The sequence below is a fragment of the Vigna unguiculata genome, chromosome 4, assembly GCF_037176805.1.
Source record: "Vigna unguiculata cultivar grain cowpea cultivar isolate G323 ecotype 2 chromosome 4, ASM3717680v1, whole genome shotgun sequence".
NCBI classification, from domain to species: domain Eukaryota; kingdom Viridiplantae; phylum Streptophyta; class Magnoliopsida; order Fabales; family Fabaceae; genus Vigna; species Vigna unguiculata.
In genome coordinates, this window is record NC_140795.1 from 44,860,652 (window position 1) to 44,881,600 (window position 20,949).

Genomic DNA, 20,949 nt, shown 5'->3' on the forward strand with positions numbered 1-20,949 from the left:
TTGAATCAAATGAAAATTGGGGAACATACTTAAGAATTCGCTACAAATATGGACCTCTAGAATGATTTAACCGCAAATTTACAAGTACACATTGCGATAACAAATTAATCAAACACATATAATCTCAATCCACAGCATAGTACAATTACATAAAATCAACCAAATAATTTCACTTAAAATGATTACAAAGATTCATATAGATAAATCAAATAACACGTACAAACAAAATAAGTTCACACGCAAAACAAAAGCAATTGAACAGAAGAGAAAGAAAGAAAACTGATAGGACAGAAATGCTGAGTTAGTAAAAAAAACAATTTATCATTTTTATATTAAAATAACTAAGTTTTATTATTTTGAAAACATTATCTCTTTTAAAATATTATTTATAGCTAATTATAAATTTTAATCTGTTTTTTAAAAGTAAATATATATATATATATATATATATATATATATATATATATATATATATATATATTTAAATAATAAATAGAACATAGATAAAGTTTTTCGTCTTACTTATTGAAATTTTAAACCTATTCTTATTATGCATGCTACTAGTTATAAATTAATATATTAATATTTTTACATAAAAAAATTGTATCAATATTAAGACCTAAAGACTCAATGACTAAATGAACTATTTAATATTTAATATATATACATTTATACTACAAATTATACAATTTATATGGATAAATTCTTATTAAAATGAAAAAAATGTATCAAAACAATCTTAACAAATAATATATAAAACATTGTTAACAAAATATCAAAACTTTTAGTTGTATTATTGTCAATAAGACATTAGAACCGTGAAGATGTATTAGATAGTAGATTTGAGAGAAAGAAAAAAGAAAATAAACACAGAATAATACTTTTTAGATAGAAAGAAAATGAGTGAAAAAAAAAAGAAATTTTTAAAAATTTTTAAGAATATTTTAATTGATATTTCATTTATTTTATTTTAATTTAATTATTATTTTAATATTTCTTTTTAATATAAAATATATATTAATATAATATTAAATTTAGTTTATTAATTTTTTTAATCATTCATTTTATTATAACCGGTGGAAATATATATATATATATATATATATATATATATATAATTATTTTTATTCTAAAAAGCTTTTTAAAGTATAAAATAATTTTTATTAAAAATAGTTTTAAAAATAAATAATTTGTATAGTTTTTTATTATTAAATAGTATTTTTCATAAATAATTATTTTAATTTAAAAAAAACTAGTTATTAAGAGAATAAAATGGTAAATAATTACTTTAATTTATAAAATAACTAAATTCAGGTAACTATTATTTAAAGAATAAAAATAAAAATGTAATTATTCTAATTTAAAATAATGGTTATTTAAAGAGTAAAATTAAAAAAATTATATAAAAAATGAATTCTCTTATAACTAATATAATAGATTTATAAATTTTTAATTATTAGTTACATTTATATATTGCAATAATTTATCATGTTAAAAAATAGACATTTTATCATATTTTATTTAATTTGAATCAATTAACATACTTCTTTAATTGAGTATGATTGAGAAAAATAATGTGGAACTTTGTTTGCTATAAATAGTAGAAAGTCATAGGTGTAATTTTTTCTAATTTTTCTACTTGTGCATCTCATTTTCTATATTTTAACTCGTTTTTCTGGTTATTTAACTTCTCGTCCTAGTAAACAAATGCACCAATGCAAACTGCAAATTATCACACCATGTTTTTCTAAAAAATCTTATACTACCATATCTCATCGTATATTAATATTTAATACATTGGATATCAGTGAAACTATATAATAAACTAACATAATACATCAACTCAATTATACAGTATCCTAAATATCAATCTCAGCACACACCTCGTAGTGAGCACATCCCCAAAAAATATCACACATCCATAAAAGCTAACATAATCATTAAATTTATAAACTTTATATTCTTTATTCATTTAAGATTTATTTATAAGGAAACCTTAAGTCATATATATATATATATATATATATATATATATATATATATATATATATATATATATATATATATATATATATATATATATGAAATTGAGATTGTATAAAAGGTTTCACTAATTTATTTATTCAAAATTAGAAATAAGAATATAGTTATAAATGGTTTTTATTTATTATTATGTTCATTCAAATTAAATAATGAAAAAAAGAGTACATTTCCAAACACTTCGATTATATTTTGGATTTAGTCCCATATAATTTGTTAAAAGAATAATACAAGTATTAATAATAATTTATTATATTTTTTTTATATTCATGCTCTTTCTTTTTTTTTCCCACGAAAACAAATTATACTTTTAATTTGTCTCATTTTTTTTTTCTCTTTCACTTCTTCTTTTTATTTTTACGATAATAATAAATATGTTCCTTATCCTTTTTCTAATATAAAATATTTATTTATTTAAATAACCTCTATTTTTACCTTCTTTTTTCATTAATTGTTTTTGCCTCATTCAGATTTTTATTTTCCTCTCTTACTAAAATACAAACAATCGCACCCTCGCCAGACAAAGATATTGTACCACACAATCTTCTACCGATTCAGACCCCAACGGAAAACTTTTCGGAATTAAGACGAAACTTGAAGCACAAAGGCAAAGTGTTGCAATTTGAATGATCCAATCCCCAATCACCGCACAAGGTAATATTTTACTCCCTGCTTTCTCAATAATTTTGGATAGTATTTATTCAGTCATCCTAAAACGTCAATCCCAAAATTTCATATCTCGTTGGAAATGGAATGTGTAAAAAATTTTGTACTTGACTTCAAATAGGGTTTTCTTTCGATAGATCCAACCCTAGTATTGACATTTGACAGTTGTTATTTTTTTTTGTTGACAATTTTTTGGTGAAATTGTGACAAGTTTGAATTTCTTAGATCAGGTGTGGTGGAAGGAAAAGGGACATAGGGGAAATTGAAGTTGAAGACGGAAAAAATGCGGAGTGATGGAGATAGAAAAGAGGACAAGGACAGGCTCAGTGACATGCCTGACTTTGTCTTACTTCATATAATGAAATTTATGAGCATGAAACAGGCTGTTCAGACTTGTGTCCTGTCTTCAAGATGGAAGGAACTTTGGAAACACCTAACTGATTTGGCTTTGAATTCCTCAGATTTTACCAATCTTACACATTTCAGCAAATTTGTGTCTTGGGTTATTTCCAATCGAGACAACTCTATTTCACTGCATAGTCTAGATTTGAGGCGTAAAGGCTGCATTGATCATGAACTTCTGGATAGGATTATGGTGTATGCTGTGTCTCATGATGTTCAGCAATTGACAATTGAAGTTAATTTAAGTGTTATACTTGGTTTTAGGTTGCACCCTAGTATGTTTTCTTGTTCATCTTTGACATATCTCAAGCTTTCCATTTGGGCTGTACCTTGGATGACCCAACTTCCAAGTTCCTTGCAGTTGCCAGCATTGAAAAGCTTGCATCTTGAGCATGTCACTTTTACTGCAAGTGAAAGTGACTGTGCTGAGCCCTTTTCATCTTGTCACATGTTGGATACTTTGGTTCTTGATCGTTTTAACTTGCACCAAGGTGTGAAATTCCTCTGTATATGTAATTCCAACCTTTCTAGTTTGACCATTGGTAGTACCATTCAAGAAGCACCTTACAAATTCGCGCTTTCCACTCCAAACCTTAGATATCTTAATGTGATGCGTGATCCTCTTCACCAACTCTCTGCATGCAGACTTTGTTATCTCGAACAAGTAAGCATTGACTGTGAAGCTTATTTTCATACTCATTTTGAACGGACATATTCAGCCCTTATAGGTCTGCTGCAAGTGCTTGCTGATTATGTAAAGATAATGATACTCTCTTCAAGTACCCTTAAGATTCTTTTACATGTAAGTTACTTTATTTTGTTTTTCCATTGTATTTTACTTTTCATATTGTCCTTTATTTGTTCCATGTGCCAAATTCCATTAGTCAATCTTGCTTTTCAAATTATCTTTCAAAGTGTGTCTCCAATCAACTTTCGTTATGCAGGGTCTCTCAACTTCTGGTTCAATGATTACTCAAATTCCTTGTTTTGTTCAATTGAAGTCGTTGAAATTGAAAATGAAATCTTCGACAAACATATCTGATGAGGGAGTTGGCAGGATAGTAGAATACTTACTTCAAAAATCCCCATTTGCTAAAGTGGATATTATAAATTGCTGAGTGATATCCATGCACACTTAAATCTTCAGGTAGCGTGTTTTACATATTGTTCAGTTCATGCTTCGTTTATGTTTCCTTCTCTTCCTGATACTCTGCCTATTCTCAATTCTTAGAGCCACAGCAAGTAAAAAAATTTCTATATTATGAGGTCCTTTTTGCCCCCTTGTAGCCTTGTTTTTTCCTATATTTGGCTTTGCAGATGACAATTTTTAGGCATTGCTGTATGATACATGCTATTTCTCACTCTTACCTCAAATATCTTCCCTATTTGCCTTATGCAGGCTAGGGAAAGATAATATCTTATGATGTTTTATCCATTAAGAATTAGTGGGGGGATAATGAATTGAGAATGCACGAGGAAAAAAGGTTTTTTGTTTTGATGCATTTTAAATTACAACTAATATAATTAAGTGCCGGTTTATTTGAACTATCTCTGAGATTTTGTTGTTATATAAATATATTTACTGTAGTTTTAATCATCCTTGGAGAAAGAACGGTTGAAAGGGGGGAAAACCAAAGAGACTGCTCAATATTCTGATGAATATGAAGTTTCTTTGTTTGCTGTTGTTATAGGCTGCATAATTGTCAAGTTTTATTTAATGAAAATGGATTATATCGTGCTTTTCTGTCATTCAGGCTAGAATATTCTTGAGCATAATTATGTTCAATTTCATATTTTGGGTTTGGTTTCAAGGAAGGTGTAGATACGACTATTTGGAAAGCATTTCAGTAAGATCTAGAGGGAGTTCTTCAAAATAGAAAAGAAATCATGGAAACTTCTATAATCTAGATTTAATATGACAGAATAAAACCCCTGTAGTTTCATAGGTTAATGATTGCAATATTTTATCAGACAATTAGTAAATGTAGAATAAGATGCAGTTGGATAGGCATGGTTGTTTCCTTTTTTTTTTGGTGCTTTTGGTTATGCAGTAAGATTCACCTATAACTAGTAGCATGTGGATGAATTTGGATTTCCGCTTTTTGGTGAAGTTTTGTTTCGCGGTGTCTATTGTGATGTTGGCTGATCTGTTTTCACTAATAATTTCAGAAGTACTTCCTTATTTCTTGTGTTATAGATTTCATGATTTTGAAAAGGGGATGGCGTTAATAACAAAAATTTTGTTTTCACCATTTCCTTTACAAAATTTACAGAGTTTTGCGCGAAATCGTTTTATTTTGCATATTTGAGGATTTTGAATATACCGGTTTGAACAGAGGATAATACTGCTAAAAAACTGAAGTTTGATGTTTCAAACCATGAAAGTGAATTGCCTAGTTTCTCGTCCTTAGTTTATTTTAAATTCCGAACTTGATTTTATTGTTCTCTGCATTTTGTTTGTGATTATAATATATTATTTGTATACCATGTTGTGATTGAAAATTTAATTTGGACAGTCCATCACAGGCGCCACAAGAAGCATGATTATTTTGGAGTCTAAACATGACTTCATACTATTTTCTGTTACATAATAAATTTAGACTCCAACATGATATGGTGGATGATATTAAACTGATATGTCGAGCAGAAAAACTCACACTGATTTTTTTGAAAAGAACCATTTGCTACTGCTATACTTTCTAGCCATCTAGGTTGCTACTCTGTATAAATATTTGCTATCTTGTGGTACCTAGTCAGAATGTTATGCCAAAAAACATGGTAGTTGAGCAACAAACTATGTAAATCTTGGAAGATAAATGGAATTGCGATTCATGCCATGATTAAAATGCTTGAGCAAGAATTTTGGTTTAATTTTCACTATTTTTTACTCAAAAATCTTCTTTCATAAGCATACATTTTATGTTTATATCTACTTACATGGTTGAAACCATTTTTTTTTCCATTTACAGAAGGTACTCTTATTGAGCACTTAGACTAATATTTTTGGTTCTTTTGTTTTCCAGTGATATCAAAATATCAAAATATCTTAGTAAGGACAACACAGACTTTGACCATCATAATTGAAGTGGCTGTATCCAGGCCACTTATGATGTCTTCTATAGCTCAAGCTATTAGAGTGCTATTCTTAAGGTCTATTAGCTATTGAATCTTTGGATGAAAGGATATGCTAATGATAATATTAATAGTCCAATTGCAATTCCTGCCACTCTTTTTCCTTTTGAATGTAAATAGATGAGCCAATTCTGTGTATCATGCCTCTACCAGTGTTTGGATGTAACTGAATTACTAGACTTTGCGGTTGTTGTTTGAACTCATGTCAATTTTATAATGATGAGTATGTTTACCATGTCTTATCAATTCCTGAGGAACTTACTAAAAGCAAGTGAGGACTTTGTTTATGATGTTCTATCATTTGCTGAGACATGTATGTGATTGGTTACTCACAGTAAATAGTCCCTGTGAGAAATATTTTCCTAGCATGAACATCTGAATTGAGCACTTCTGGTTATCTCTGTGATAATCAGATGCATTAATATAGTGAAAGCATATAATGTTTTAGACTCGGTCACACTTTTGATGTCAACGTTCACTGCATCACACATTTATGACACATGTACCCTAAAAGCATCGAAGTGCATTACATGGAACACCGTACTCTCACATCATTCACTTTTGGGAAGCAACAAGATCAACTTTCAGAGTCCGTCTAAGGCTTGCAATTATCAAAGGATTCTCCTTCCACCTAAGGTAGCTAGATCAGATTCTTTTATTGATTTTTTTGGTGTGTACTTTTAAAATAATTTAGTATATTTTAAAATATCAAAATCATTATATTTTAAATAAATAGTAGATTTCTTTTTCCAAAGACATTATGGATAATAACTTTTTTTTTTCTTTAGTTTGAATGATATATTGCATTTCAGTAAACATAAATAATTTTTTCTTTACTTTTCTTGATTTGATTCACTTTTGTTCCGATGGAATTCATTTATAATTCATTTCATTACAAATTCAATCTATTTAAATTTCATTTTATTAAATTTGGATTTCAATTTGATCTACATTTTATAATTTTGTGGATTGAGTATCATTTCTTTGAATATTGATTTTCAAATACAGAAAATCTATATATCTAACCCAAAATTTTAATCTAAATTTTTAGTTGGACTAGACTGAATGTTGAGAAGGACTGACCCAAAACAAAGATCGAAGCTAAGGATCAAGATTGATTGGACTGAACCAAAGATTGAGTCAAGTTGAATCAGGCTACAACATAAGTTTTAGAAAATTTAATTTAATTTTTTTTAAGAAAATGAATTTTGTATTCTAAACTTGATCTTAAATTTGGATTTAGATTTTTAAAAAAATTCAAACTTATTCTATAACAAAAATAAATTTGGATCTAAAATTTGATCTAATTATATGGATGGATGTATGAATTTGCATTAGATTTTAAAAAATCTAATTCATGTCCATCGCTTTCAATTTAATACATATGTCTTACACGTGGAAATTGAGATGCAATAACAAAATAACAAGAACTAGATAAACCGACCTACCATAACCCTACATTTTACTGTGTTTATCTTTAACATCATCTTATGCATGGTAGGATGCAATTGCTATGAGAGGGAATTTTCTCTGACTGGTCAACCCAGCAGATTCAGTAATGTCCAATGTCTGATCCCCCACTACTCCACTAGGCACTTCCCAATTAAATTGATGAACAAGGTTTGCTATCACCAACTCAATCACATTCATGGCAAACATTATTCCTGGACAACCCCTTCTTCCTGCTCCAAATGGTATCACTTCAAAATCATGTCTTTTCACATCTATTGAACTCTTTAAGAATCTCTCTGCTTCAAACTCTTCAGCTTTCTCCCAATGACAAGGATCTCTTGCAATTGCCCAAGCATTAACTATTATCTGTGTTCCTGCTGCAATCTCATAGTTCATCACTTTCGCATCTTCCATGGATTCCCTTGGAAGCAACAAGGGAACTGGGGTATGTAATCGAAAACTTTCTTTAATCACTGCTTTCAAATAATGCATGCTACCTATATCTTCTTCAGTTATGTGACTTCTACCACCAACCACATCCCTTATTTCATCTTTTAGCTTCTGCATCACACTTGGGTTCCTTAAGAGTTCTGTCATTATCCATCCTAGGATTGTTGAGCTAGTTTCAGTGCCTGCGACAAACATGTCCTGAAACAAATACCCATCAACTGTCAATTTCATTCTCTACTTTCAAATTCCATGAAGGAAAATAAACTCAACATGTATTAAGATTTTGTTAGAAACTATACAGTGGTTGTCTATTGGAGAAACTCTTCAATCTTACGTACCAGGATTATAGCCTTTATGATTGTTTTATCAATCTGGAACCCCATGGAGTTTGTCTTTTGGATCCTCAGCAAAATGTCCACCAAATCATTCTGTTCTTCATCATCATCATCATCACCATGCACATCATGCCCTCTCCTATTTACATGCTCATCAACAACTTCATCAAAAAATTCATCAAGCTGTTTAGCCGCTTTCTTTGCCCTACCATACATTCCATTAACTCTTCCCACCCAATCAAGCCAAGTTATATAATCCCCTATAAACGGAGCACCCAACAGCTTCGTCATCTCATTCATTGGCCCCCAGAACTTCCTCCCTTCTCTTCCACTGTATCTCCTTCCGAGAGCAGCTCTACACACTATGTCATTTGTGACTGTACAAAATAATTCAGTTAAATTCACAGGCATCTCAGAACAACAACACTGCTTAACCTTCTCCATCATTATGGAGATCTCCTCTTCCCTCACTGCACCGAAGGATTGAACCTTTTTTGCACTGAGAAGATGCAACACACAAATGCTCCTTATCTGCCTCCAGTATTTGCCGTATGGAGCAGATGCCATGTCTTTGGAATCGTACAAGAAGACATCAAACATCTTACGATGTGGTCTATTGGAGAAAACAAGGTCATGGGTTTTCATAACCTCACGAGCTGCCTCAGCCGTTGAGACCACAAGAACTGGCACCTTCCCAAAGTGAAGTAACATCAAAGGGCCATAGGTTTGAGCAAAGGAATGGAGAGTGCGGTGAGTGAGAGTGCCAAGTTGGTGGAGATTTCCTATTATTGGAAGCTTTGGAGGAGATGGTGGTGAGGTTTTTCTGGCCATTGAAGAACTGAAATTATGATTACATTTGGCTAAAAGATTGATGACAGTACGTAAAAAGAGGATGATTAAGGTAGCGATTGGGAGGAAAAACCAGATTGAAGAGTTTTCATGCAGAGAAGTGGACATTGTTCTTTAATTTGCTGTGTAATTAATTAGCAATGCAGAGAATGAGGTATTTATAAGCGTTGGAAGTCATCATGCATTAATAAGATACGTGTATTTGTGAAAAATATGTATACGTTTAATGATTTACACACGATAGCTCAGCATGCATGTATTTTCTTGTTTTTGAATTTAGGGATGATTAATATCCTACCTAAATTTAACGACCTAATTTTCTGTTAGGACATGGAATAAATAAAATTTGAAGTTCATGCTTGATTAGTATAATGAGTATGAGATACCATATTATTGATACATTAATCGAATCTATAATTGATACTATTTCAATTTAAAATTTTATATAAATAAGTTTTATGATTTTATACGATGTTCAACTTTTTTATCCCTAGACTTCTTAGACCGAATTTCCAACCAAGTAAACTCATGCTTCATGCTTCAAGGTTAAAGATATAAGGGTGTTTAACATCAATCAACCTTCTTAATTACATGGGAGATATTCTTTACTACAATAAAATGTTTCACTAATAACTAATTTTTGTTGATTAAAAATTGTTAGTTACTATAATAATCAATTTAGATACTAATTTACAAAATAAAAAAATATTGGTTACTACAATAATTACTATTATGAATAAAAAATTATAATTGGTTGGTAAATTTGTCACTAATTAATTCGAGATTAATTTAGAAAACAATTCCTTTGATAGCAAAAACTTTGGTAACTAATATTTAGTGACCAATTTCATTTGATAGATAAAATCTTGGTAACTAAACTATAGAAACCAATTTAGAGATCAACTACAATTTTTTATTGGTAATAATGACTATTTTAGTAACCAATAATTTTTTATTTAATAAATTAATATCTAAATTGGTCATTATAGTACCTAACAATTGTTGATTATTAAAATTAGTTGTTAATGAGACATTTTTTTGTAGTGCTTACTAATCAATTATTCATTCTCTCATTTATTATCATATTATTGAAAAATAATTAATTTATTACTTTGAGTAATAGTAGTAATCTTATCACCGGTGTCATAGTGAGTTAATCCACTTCATATAGAGATTGACTCATTATAGTTTGAGTTAAAAATGAGTAAGCTAAGCCCGACTCGCTTTTTGAAACCTTTTGGTAAGTCAACTTAGCTTACCACAAATCGGTAGACTAGTTATTTAACTCACTTAAAGATACTTTATTTTTTCTATTTATTTATATATATTTATTATATAGTGGATTGATTTGACTCATTATTTAATAATGGTGCGATCAAATTATTCACATATTTTACCAAACATTATTATAAATATAATACTTAAAAATTAAAATGTCAATTAGCATACAAATAAATTAAAAATTAGTTCAATTTGATCCATATTTAAAAAGCTAAATATTGTTTAATCCAATCAGACTAAAGTCATGATAAACCAAAATCTCACGAATTAAAACTCATTGATATCTCTAATCTTTACCTTCGGTTCCATAATTTTCGTAAGAGAATTATCAATTTGTCCGATTAAAAAAGACAGAAAGAAAGTCAACGAAGAATTTGTACACTTATTTCTTAACACGAGTTTCCATAATTTTCAATTTGTGTCTGGACGAACATGTGGTGATTATGAAAGTATGTATGGAGGATACTTTTCTAGATTTTGTTTCCAAAGACAGCACGCATGTAGTCTTTTGTTCCATAATATTTAGAGATTACGTCCATTAATAGAAAATTCTTCATAGTTCTAGATATTATAAGAAGCTCCTAAATTCAATTTTCCTAGAACTCTGTTTCTCTTTTCTTTTTTCTTAAGTAATCTTTCATGCAACAGTATCTATTCAATCTATTTTTTTCAATTGTTTTGGTTTATATAGTGATAATCTTTTCCATTTTATTCGATGTTCTATATTTTCCTGACAAAAAGTATAACATAAATACTTAATTAAACATATTATTTACGAGTTTTTTTTTCCTTATTAAGTTTAAATTTATATATTGTCATGTTTGAAAAAGTAGAAAAAGAACTACGAAACAATGGCAATAAAAGAAATAAACACAAAAGTTGAACAAAAACCCTAAAGTTGTTTCGTTTAAAAAACCCTAAATATTTGAACCCAGAACTTTCTGTAATTGATGTGCCAAAGTAAGTTTTATGTTTTAAGAATAGAAAATATGTACAATCCATTTGGTAATGTTAACCGTTTCTTTCACCCTAATAACATGCATGTACTTAAAAATTACTCATACCATACTATTCCAAATATTTACACAATTAATATTATTTTTAGATTAGAATTCGTTTTCTGGACGTGGAATTTCGAACTATGTTATTTTTTTAAATATTTTTTCCAAAAATCTTTTTTTTAAATGAAAAAGAAAAAAAGGTTTAAAATCCAATTTAAAATTGAGTTATCGGTTTTTGATTTGTTTTTCTCAATTTATTTTTAATTACAATTTAAAATTTGATTTTCAAAAAAAAATGTTTTATTTGTGGAAATATTTGAAAGAGTATACTATCACTAATTTTTGGATCATGTGTGTAAGACTTATGGGAGAGAAGAAGAAAAATAGAATGGTAATATTCTGAGGTGATTGTATATTCAAGAGAAAGGAGGAGAACCCTATATAAAGGGTTGTAAGTTTTATACAACTAATAACAGAAAACTAAACTAACTATAACAGACTTAACAAAAGCTACTTAACATCCCCCCGGAAACTCATGGTGGATAGACAGTAACCACTGTGAGTTTCTGACGAAAGTCATGAAAAGCAGATCCAGAAATGGGTTTAGTAAAAGCGTCTGCAATTTGGAACCGCGCTGGGATATGACGAACAAAGACTTGTTTGTGTTTCACTTTATCACGTATGAAATGAAGATCTAATTCAAAGTGCTTTGTTCGTGAGTGCATTATTGGATTGGCTGTGAGGAGAACAGCTCCAAGGTTATCACAGTGTATGATCGGAGTGGGAACAACAACATGAAGTTCATGTAACAAGGACTGTATCCATGAGATATCGGTCATTGCGGATGCAAGGCTTCGATATTCTGCTTCGGTTGAGCTTCGGGAGACCACTTTTTGCTTCTTGGATGACCACGAGACAATGTTGTTGCCAAAATAAACACAGTAACCTGATGTTGACTTACGGTCGTCTGGGTCAGAACCCCAATCTGCGTCAGTGAAAGCTTGTAAGGATTTTGAAGAGGATGGAGAGAAGCGAATGCCATGGGACTGAGTGCCTGCTATATATCGAAGAATTCTTTTCACAGCTTGCCAATGATGTAGTTGTGGATTGTGCATAAACTGGCACACCTTATTAACAGAGAAGGTGATGTCAGGTCTGGTGAACGTAAGATATTGAAGAGCTCCGACGATTTGTCTATACAGAGTGGGATCGGAGAAGGCTGTTGAAGCATCAGCAAGAAGTTTTAAAGAAGAAATCATTGGCGACGGTTGTGGTTTGGCGTCAAGCATTTTTGCTTTATCTAGAATCTGTTGAGTATATTTTGTTTGAGTTAGATGAAGAGCCCCTGTGGGTGACCAGTGTGCTTCAATGCCAAGGAAAAAACTGAGCAAACCAAGGTCTTTCAAAGCAAACTGACTGTGAAGAGTTGAAATCAAAGATTTGATGTGTGTGGCATTGTTTCCTGTGATCAAAATATCATCAACATAGATTAAAATTAGTAATATAGAATCTTTATGAAAGCGTGTAAATAATGAAGCATCACTGATAGAGGATGAAAAACCCATCTGAGTAAGTGTTGTGTTGAGCTTATGATACCACGCACGTGGGGCCTGTTTAAGGCCATACAAAGCTTTACGCAGAAGACAGACCTGCGAAGTATTGGATGCAAATCCTGGTGGTTGACTCATGTATACAATTTCTTGCAAATCACCATGCAAAAAAGCATTGTTGATGTCAAGTTGATGAATTGGCCACTTTGCGGAAACTGCCAAAGAAAGAACAATACGAATAGTAGTTGGTTTGACTACAGGACTGAAAGTCTCAGTGAAGTCCAAACCTTCAACCTGATTAAAGCCTTGAGCCACTAGACGTGCCTTGCGTCTTTCCAGAGAACCATCTTTATTATATTTATTTTTGAAAATCCACTTACAACCAATAACATGTGAACCGGGTGGGGGATCAACAAGAGTCCAAGTATGGTTAGCACATAAAGCATCAAATTCAACTTTCATAGCTTGATACCAATTGGAGTATGTGAGAGCAGCTTTGACAGAAGTAGGCACAGGATTGGTGACAATGGTTTGAAAGCTTTTGGGTTTGAAAATACCAGATTTCGCACTGGTTTTCATTGGATGGATGTTTGAAGGTGGGGGAGGTGAGGGAACATTACTGTCATCTATTTGAGAAGGTGCAGAGGCTGAAGAAGGATTAGAGGTATCAAGGGAGGTGTTTGTGTTGGGCTCAGTAATGGTGTTTGGAGAGGAAAAAAGAGTGGAAGATAAACAAGAGTTGTTAGAATGGTCAGGGTGAGGCGGAGGGGTAAAAGATTTTTCTGAGGGAAGAACAATTAGCGAAGGTGGTAGAGAGGTAGCGGGTTGCGAACAATCAGAAGGTTCAAAGGGATTGGGTGTAGTCTTATAAGGAAACATTTGCTCATTAAACAAAACATTACGTGAGATGTAGATTTTTCCTGAGGGATGTAAACATATGTATCCTTTTCTATTAGAGCTATAACCAAGAAATAGGCAACCAGATGATTTGAAATTGAATTTGTGGTTTTGAAAAGGGCGAAGTAAAGGAAAGCATAAACAACCAAATATGTGAAACATGCTGTAATCAGAATTTGTGTGAAATAAAGTATGATGTGGTGTGTTATTATTCAAAATACGTGTTGGAAGATGATTGATAATGTGTGTAGCACTGAGAAAAGCATAATTCCAATATTTAAGAGGGAGACCAGCATATGCAAGTAAACTAAGACCGATTTCAACAACATGTCGATGTTTGCGCTCAATAGAGCCATTTTGTTGATGAGTGTGTGGACATGTATAACGGTGAACGATGCCAGCAGCTGCAAGAAACTTATCAAAAACCTGAAACTCTTTAGCATTGTCACTTTGTATGGCTTTGATCTTTAGATTCAATTGATTTTCAATAAAGATTTTGAATCTTAAAAACATTGTAAAAGCTTGAGATTTAGAATGTAAGAGATAAATCCAAGTGTATTTTGAGAAAGCATCAAGAAAAGAGATATAGTATCTGTCACCCGAAATTGAATTAACATGCGAAGGCCCCCATATGTCTACAAAAACAAGTTCAAGAGGAGTAGTATAGATAATGGTGGAAGAGGGGAAGGGTTGTTGATGAATTTTAGAAACCGCACATGCATTGCAAAATTCAGAAACATTGTTAATATGCAGATTACAAGAGTGAAGAATATGTTTGATAGTATTGTGGGAAGCATGTCCCATTCTTGCATGCCATAGAGCAAAAGTATTAGAACTTTTTACAGTGGAGTTCATGGTGGGTAGCATGGTGCGTGAGGTAGTTGACTGAAGAGGAGGAAAGACGTATATCCCGTCTTTAATTCTTCCTTGAAGTAGAATCATTTTGGAGTCCTGGTGTTTAACATTACAGAAGTCAGGATAAAATTCGAAAAACACATTGTTATCGCGTGCAAATTGAGATACACTTATAAGATTCTTTGTAATGTTAGGGACGTGTAACATGTTTTTCAAAATAAATCGTGCATTGTGATTATCAGAGGACATAATGGCAGAGCCAGTGTGAGAAATAGGCAAACCTGAACCATTGCCTAATAATATGTGTGCATTACCAGTATAGGAGTTTTGAGATGAAAAGATTGATGGATCACTTGTGACATGGTGTGAGGCACCGCTATCTGGATACCATAGTGAGTCAGCGACCGTGGAAGCGGAGGAAAGCTGATCAAGACTTTCGCAAACAGGTGGAGAGGCTTGAGCATTGTGGACTTGTGGTTGAGGTTGATAATCTGGAGTAAGTCTGTACCAGCAATCAGGGGCACCGTGACCCATTTTTAAGCAAATTTGACATTGAACGTTTCTTGAATTGGATGAACGAGTTTGATTATTTTGAAAAGATCGACCACCACGCGTTTGAGATGAAGATCTTGATTGAAAACGTCCACCACGATTATTTGAGCCACCACGTTGCGAAGGATTATTCCAAGAAGAAGAGGTGACATTGATTTGAGAGGAAGTAACATTGGTTTGTAAAGCGGGATTGAGTTGTTTGTGTTTTTCCAGACGTTCTTCTTGGGCTAGGAGAAGCACTTCAATCTCATCGACGGTGTAGGGATCAATGCGGGACAAAACAGAAGTGATAAATGGGTCATACTCTTCTGGGAGGCCATCCAATATAACCTCAATGTGATCTTCATCCGTAATGGACGAGCCATTAGCTGAAAGGGCGTTTACTGATTTCTTTATATCAAGAAGGTATGCAGGAACATCATGTTCACATTTGGGTGTTTTGAGTTGCAATTTGAGCTTCTTGACTCTGGCTCTGGAATGACTTGCGTAGTATGTATTCAGTTTCTTCCAAATCTGAGCAGCTGTGGTAAGGCCCACCATTTGGTTGAGCATTGTGGGAGACATAGAAGCTAGTAGCCATGCTACAAGAAGATGGTCTTGACGTTGGTGATGTAGAAAGTGGGGATTAAGGGTTGCGGTGGCAGTGTCGGGGTCTATGGAAAACTGGGATGGAATGTTATCACCTTCAAGAAAGTGCAAGAATTCTAAGCCTTGAATGGTGGCGAGAATTTGCTGTTTCCATACCAGGAAATTATCTTCAGTGATTTTGAGGGAGACTGGAGTTGTGAAGAGATGAGGAACGAAGGTGGAAGTATTCATGGGTGATTGGGAAGGGTGGGATGTTTGAGTGGATGTAGTTTCGGAAGCCATGGAAAAAGATCAATGAGCTCTGATACCATGTAAGACTTATGAGAGAGAAGAAGAAAAATAGAATGGTAATATTCTGAGGTGATTGTATATTCAAGAGAAAGGAGGAGAACCCTATATAAAGGGTTGTAAGTTTTATACAACTAATAACAGAAAACTAAACTAACTATAACAGACTTAACAAAAGCTACTTAACAATGTGTGTTATTTGGGTGAAAAAATCAACCCAATACACATAGAGTTATTAAAATAGGTTAAATCTCTGAACGAACTCAATCCATCATGGGTTAAAGTTAGACCGGGTTAAAAGAGATTTATCAGTCTTAGTACGAGCCAAAAATGGACATAATCCACTAAGAATCCATGTTGAACCCGTAGTGAGCCAGGTTGACACATGAACCTGGACAAAACAAAAAATACCTTACTCTTAACTTATAATAGTCCAGTCCAAAATGTAAACAAACTTTTTTTTATCGAAAATTTGGGAGAGAGATCCAAATTTGAGATTATTTAAAATTATGATTTAGTTTTGGGATAAATAATTTAATCATTGTCTAAAATCAGAATATTAAAATGTGTTTGGACTTTTGGATTTTGATTATATATTAGAAAAAATGTGAGATCGAAGAAAAAAAATTGTAATTTTTTTAATTAAGAGACTCAACCCGTTTAACCCACTAAATTGTGGTGGGTCAAGCTAGATTCAAATTTCTTAAACTTACTAATAAGTAAATCGGGTTGGGTGAGCTTACTACGTGGCCAACTTGTGGTGGACCAAGTCAGGTGACCCACTTTAAAAACTCTAAGTGTAGGGGGCTTATCCCTGCACCTCCAACCACTTCTCCTGTACCCCTAAAAATTTTAAAATTTCTACTTTGACCCTCAGATCTTTTTACTCTATGTAACTCACCCACCTCCAAGTTTTTTTTCCAATAGATGTCGATATCCGGTTCCTTATTTTGTTCTATGGATGTTGACATCCAATATTATAACACCAGATGTCGACATCCGGTGAAAAAATTATAATACTGGATGTCGACATCCATAACGGGCAAAAACTGAAAAAATAAAATAAAATATCAGATATCGATATCTGTAAAACAAAACAAGATACTGAATGTCGATATTTGTTGAAAAAAAATTTAAGAGTGGATAAAAATAGAAAAAAATAGTTACTTTTTACTAGAGTAAAGTGAGAATTTAAAAAAAAAATGGAGGTGCAAGAGAAGTGGTTGGAAGTGCAGAGAGAAGCTCCCTAAGTTTACATGAAAGATATGTGAGGCCTAGATGTTGTTAAATGTAGAAGCCTCCCAATAAGCCTTTGGTATCGACCATGATCAACCAATTTTGTGCCAGATATTAGCCTACGAGCTTTAAATTTGGGTCCATAGGGATCGTAGAAGGTTTGCATTCCAACATTCCACAATCCTTTAAAAGAGAAAAATCGTAATGTTTTTGATTCATAAATATTTCTTCTTTAGATATAGACAATTCTAAACCAAGAAAAAATTTAAGATCTCCAAGAACTTTTAGTTTAAAATGTTGATGAAAAATATTTTTGGTTTGCAAGATACATCCTTATTACATCCAGCAATATTAATATCATCCACAAGAATAATCAAATTTAGATTGTTTATAATTATGTGAAAGAAAAGTATTACTAAACTTAGTGAACCAACTTCTTGAAGCTTGTTTGAGAGCATATATAGATTTATTAAGTTTGCAAAACAAGAAGAGTCTTAAATTAGTTATAATCGGAGATTTATAACCTTGAGGAATATGCATATAAATATCTTCTTTCCCATCAGAATTTAGCTTGAGTTTAAAAACCCAGTTATAGCTAATAGGAGTTTTTCCCGGTGGAAAGGGAACCACATCCCAAGTTTTATTTACATCCATAACATCTAATTCAATATAAATAGCTTGTTGCCAGGATGTAAATTTCATGGCCTGTGTATAACTTTGTGGTTCCAAATGTTTAGAAATTTGACAAATATAATATCTGTGAGAGTTAGATAATTTTGCATAGGATAATATTTGATGGAAGAATGAGTAATATTAGAGCAATGATAATCAGTGAAAATGTAATAGTAGGAGAAAATGTAATATAATCTGCAAAGGAACGGTAAAATCAGATATATTAGGAAAAACAAAGGAGTTTGTAATTGAAGATTGATTAGTGTTTTTATAAGGAAAGATGTGTTCAAAATATTTGACGTCTCTAGAGATAAAAGTCTGTTTGGAAGAGAGATTAAGAAGTTTTTGTAACCTTTATATCCTTTGGGATAACTAGAAAAACATCATAAGTAACTTTAGGACTAAATTTATGTTTATTGGTAGAAGCATAGCACAAAGAGCCAAAAACTCTAAAATCAACATAGTTAGGTATTTTATCATACATGATTTCAAAAGGAGATTTATGGTTTAAAACTATGCTAGAAGTTCTATTCATCGTAAACATAGTAATGTTAATGCATTCACTCGACATTGAAATGAAATAGGTGTAATTAGTCGGATGGTATACACTTTTGTTCATATGTGTCAGTTTGGTATCCGTGTTTAAAAAAATGTCAATTGAATCTCAACTTTTGAAAATATATCTCAATTAGATCTCTTTCAAACAAAAATTACTAACGTTGTTAACTTTATTCATGACTTTTTGTGTTTTTTTTATTGTTTTTTTATTAAGGTTTTCATTGTGTGTAATTTTAATATAGAAAATTATATTATAACAATTAAATTTTAACAAACTTTCGGTTATAATTTGAGTTGTAATTTTTTAAGTGGTTTTTAATTTTTTAATTTTTTCATTTTCCTATATTTTAAACTCACTTAAAGTATGTCAACTCAAGTTATAAAAGAAAGTTGTTAAAATTTAGTTGTTATAATATCATTATCTTTTTAATATGGTATCACATAATAAAATTTATAATGTTTTCTAAATTTGAACTGCATACAAAATTAAAAAGAATAATAATAAATATACTAAAATGATACAATAATTAGTTACCTTTATAAAATTTAAAAAAATAAATAAATAAGAGAAATCAATTACAAATAATAAAGAAATATATAAAAATATAGAAAATATTATTATAAAATAAAGAAAATTAAGTAAACTACATATTATCAAGTAGTTTATATCCTATAAAATACTTAACGTAAATTATTTTAAATTACTTATCAAACATTTTTGTACTAGTTAGACTAATTCATTATAAATCGCTAAATAAATTGGTAGTTAATTTATTTGTGTTACAAAAACAGTCTCAAAGTCAATTGTTTCCATTATGACTAAGGTAAGACAATTCAAGTATATATTTTTACCAACGTTTCAGTTCCTTTATTGTCAATGCAACATGTTTATGCATAATTTACTCATAGCTTGAGTTACTTTGTTGTCTGTTAGGTTATTTGGTTTTTTCAAACCTCAAAAAAAATCCCAACCGTCACCAAGGAACTAGAACTGATCTCAATTTTTTTACTGTTATAAAACAGTTTTAAACTTTATTCATGGACATACAAACTGTAGACAATTAAGATTTTTTTTTTTTTTTAACTGAACTCTTCTACCGGTCATACAATTTCTTCTTATGAAAAACTGATTTTTTATCATGCTTTTTCTTCTTTTTTTTTTTTTTGCAAGTGATTTGTTATTAAAATTTTGCTTTTTAGAAACGAATTCTTAGCGATACTCTTTTCTAGTTTTATAAATTTATATATTTATTTATAATAAATTACTTTATTAAAAAATTATAACTTTTATAAACTCGTGTAAATATAAATTTTAAAAAATATATTTAATTTAATATTTACAAATTAATTGGAAATAAAGAATTTAAAGAATAATTATAATAAATAAGGTAATTTAAATAAGGTTAAAATAATTGATGCAATAATTATTTTTTTATTGAGTTAGAAAAATAAAATAAAATAATGATTGTAAGTGAAAATATTTGAAAAGATATTTAATTTAAACTTAAAAATGAATAATACAAAGGTAAAACATTTAGATATATCTATAAAAAATATTTAAAAAGTATAGAAATTCTTTTAAAAAAGCTTTATTTAGAAAAATAATATATAAATTTAAAATATAACAAAATAATACTTTATCATCACTAAATTCACCATATTTTGGAGTATAAGCATGAATCAGAAAAGAGAAAGAAAGTGACGAGTGTAATGAATAATATGTTGAAACGTAATGAAAGAGACACAGATTAGATGAGATAGATCGATGGTTTTATTCATAAATTTTTTTGTTTATTTTGATAATGAAGAATTATTAATACCATTTTTTTACTCTCATCCTTTAATTTTTTTAGGTAACTTAGTGTGAATCATTGATTCTTTCAAAAAAAGAGATAGTAATATAATAATGATACCGTATGACCTATCGACATTCCTAGTCAGACCCTCGATTAGGTAGTTCAAGGATAAGCGGTCGAAAATGCCTACTACAGGTGGATAATCTTATGAGTTGTTGATGTGACAATTTCTTTGGAGTGATTTTAGGGAGTCCACGACCTAAGCGGCTATAGCCGCTCATTCTAGTGGAACTTTGTCGTCATAATTATGAAAACTAAATTTGTAAATTAAAGTAATACAAGTCAGTAA

General features: G+C 30.9%; 2 protein-coding genes across 7 annotated transcripts; one reads left to right on the top strand and one right to left on the bottom strand.

Annotated features, from left to right (window-relative positions):
* Positions 1–2,507: 2,507 nt before the first annotated feature.
* On the top strand, positions 2,508–9,692 carry LOC114181820 (putative FBD-associated F-box protein At5g22720). Of its 6 annotated transcripts, XR_003603936.2 has the most exons (6): positions 2,954–3,910; positions 4,053–4,255; positions 6,755–6,876; positions 7,742–7,934; positions 8,007–8,137; positions 8,885–9,692. XR_003603936.2 is itself a non-coding variant. In XM_028068396.2 (4 exons), exons 2-3 carry the CDS (start codon positions 2,990–2,992, stop codon positions 4,224–4,226), a joined length of 1,095 nt encoding a protein of 364 aa, XP_027924197.1. In that variant the 5' UTR covers positions 2,508–2,694; positions 2,932–2,989; the 3' UTR covers positions 4,227–4,255; positions 6,132–6,486. The 6 variants fall into 6 exon arrangements, 2 of the variants coding, with proteins under 2 accessions (XP_027924197.1, XP_085528639.1); XR_014994550.1 differs by having other exon boundaries at positions 7,742–8,137; XR_003603932.2 differs by having other exon boundaries at positions 8,007–9,692.
* On the bottom strand, positions 7,625–9,434 carry LOC114181819 (cytochrome P450 736A117-like). The gene is made up of 2 exons (XM_028068395.2): positions 8,481–9,434; positions 7,625–8,340 (listed from the first exon to the last, which is right to left on the bottom strand). The coding sequence occupies exons 1-2, from the start codon at positions 9,432–9,434 to the stop codon at positions 7,729–7,731; spliced, it is 1,566 nt and encodes a 521-aa protein (XP_027924196.1). The 3' UTR covers positions 7,625–7,728.
* Positions 9,693–20,949: the final 11,257 nt, after the last annotated feature.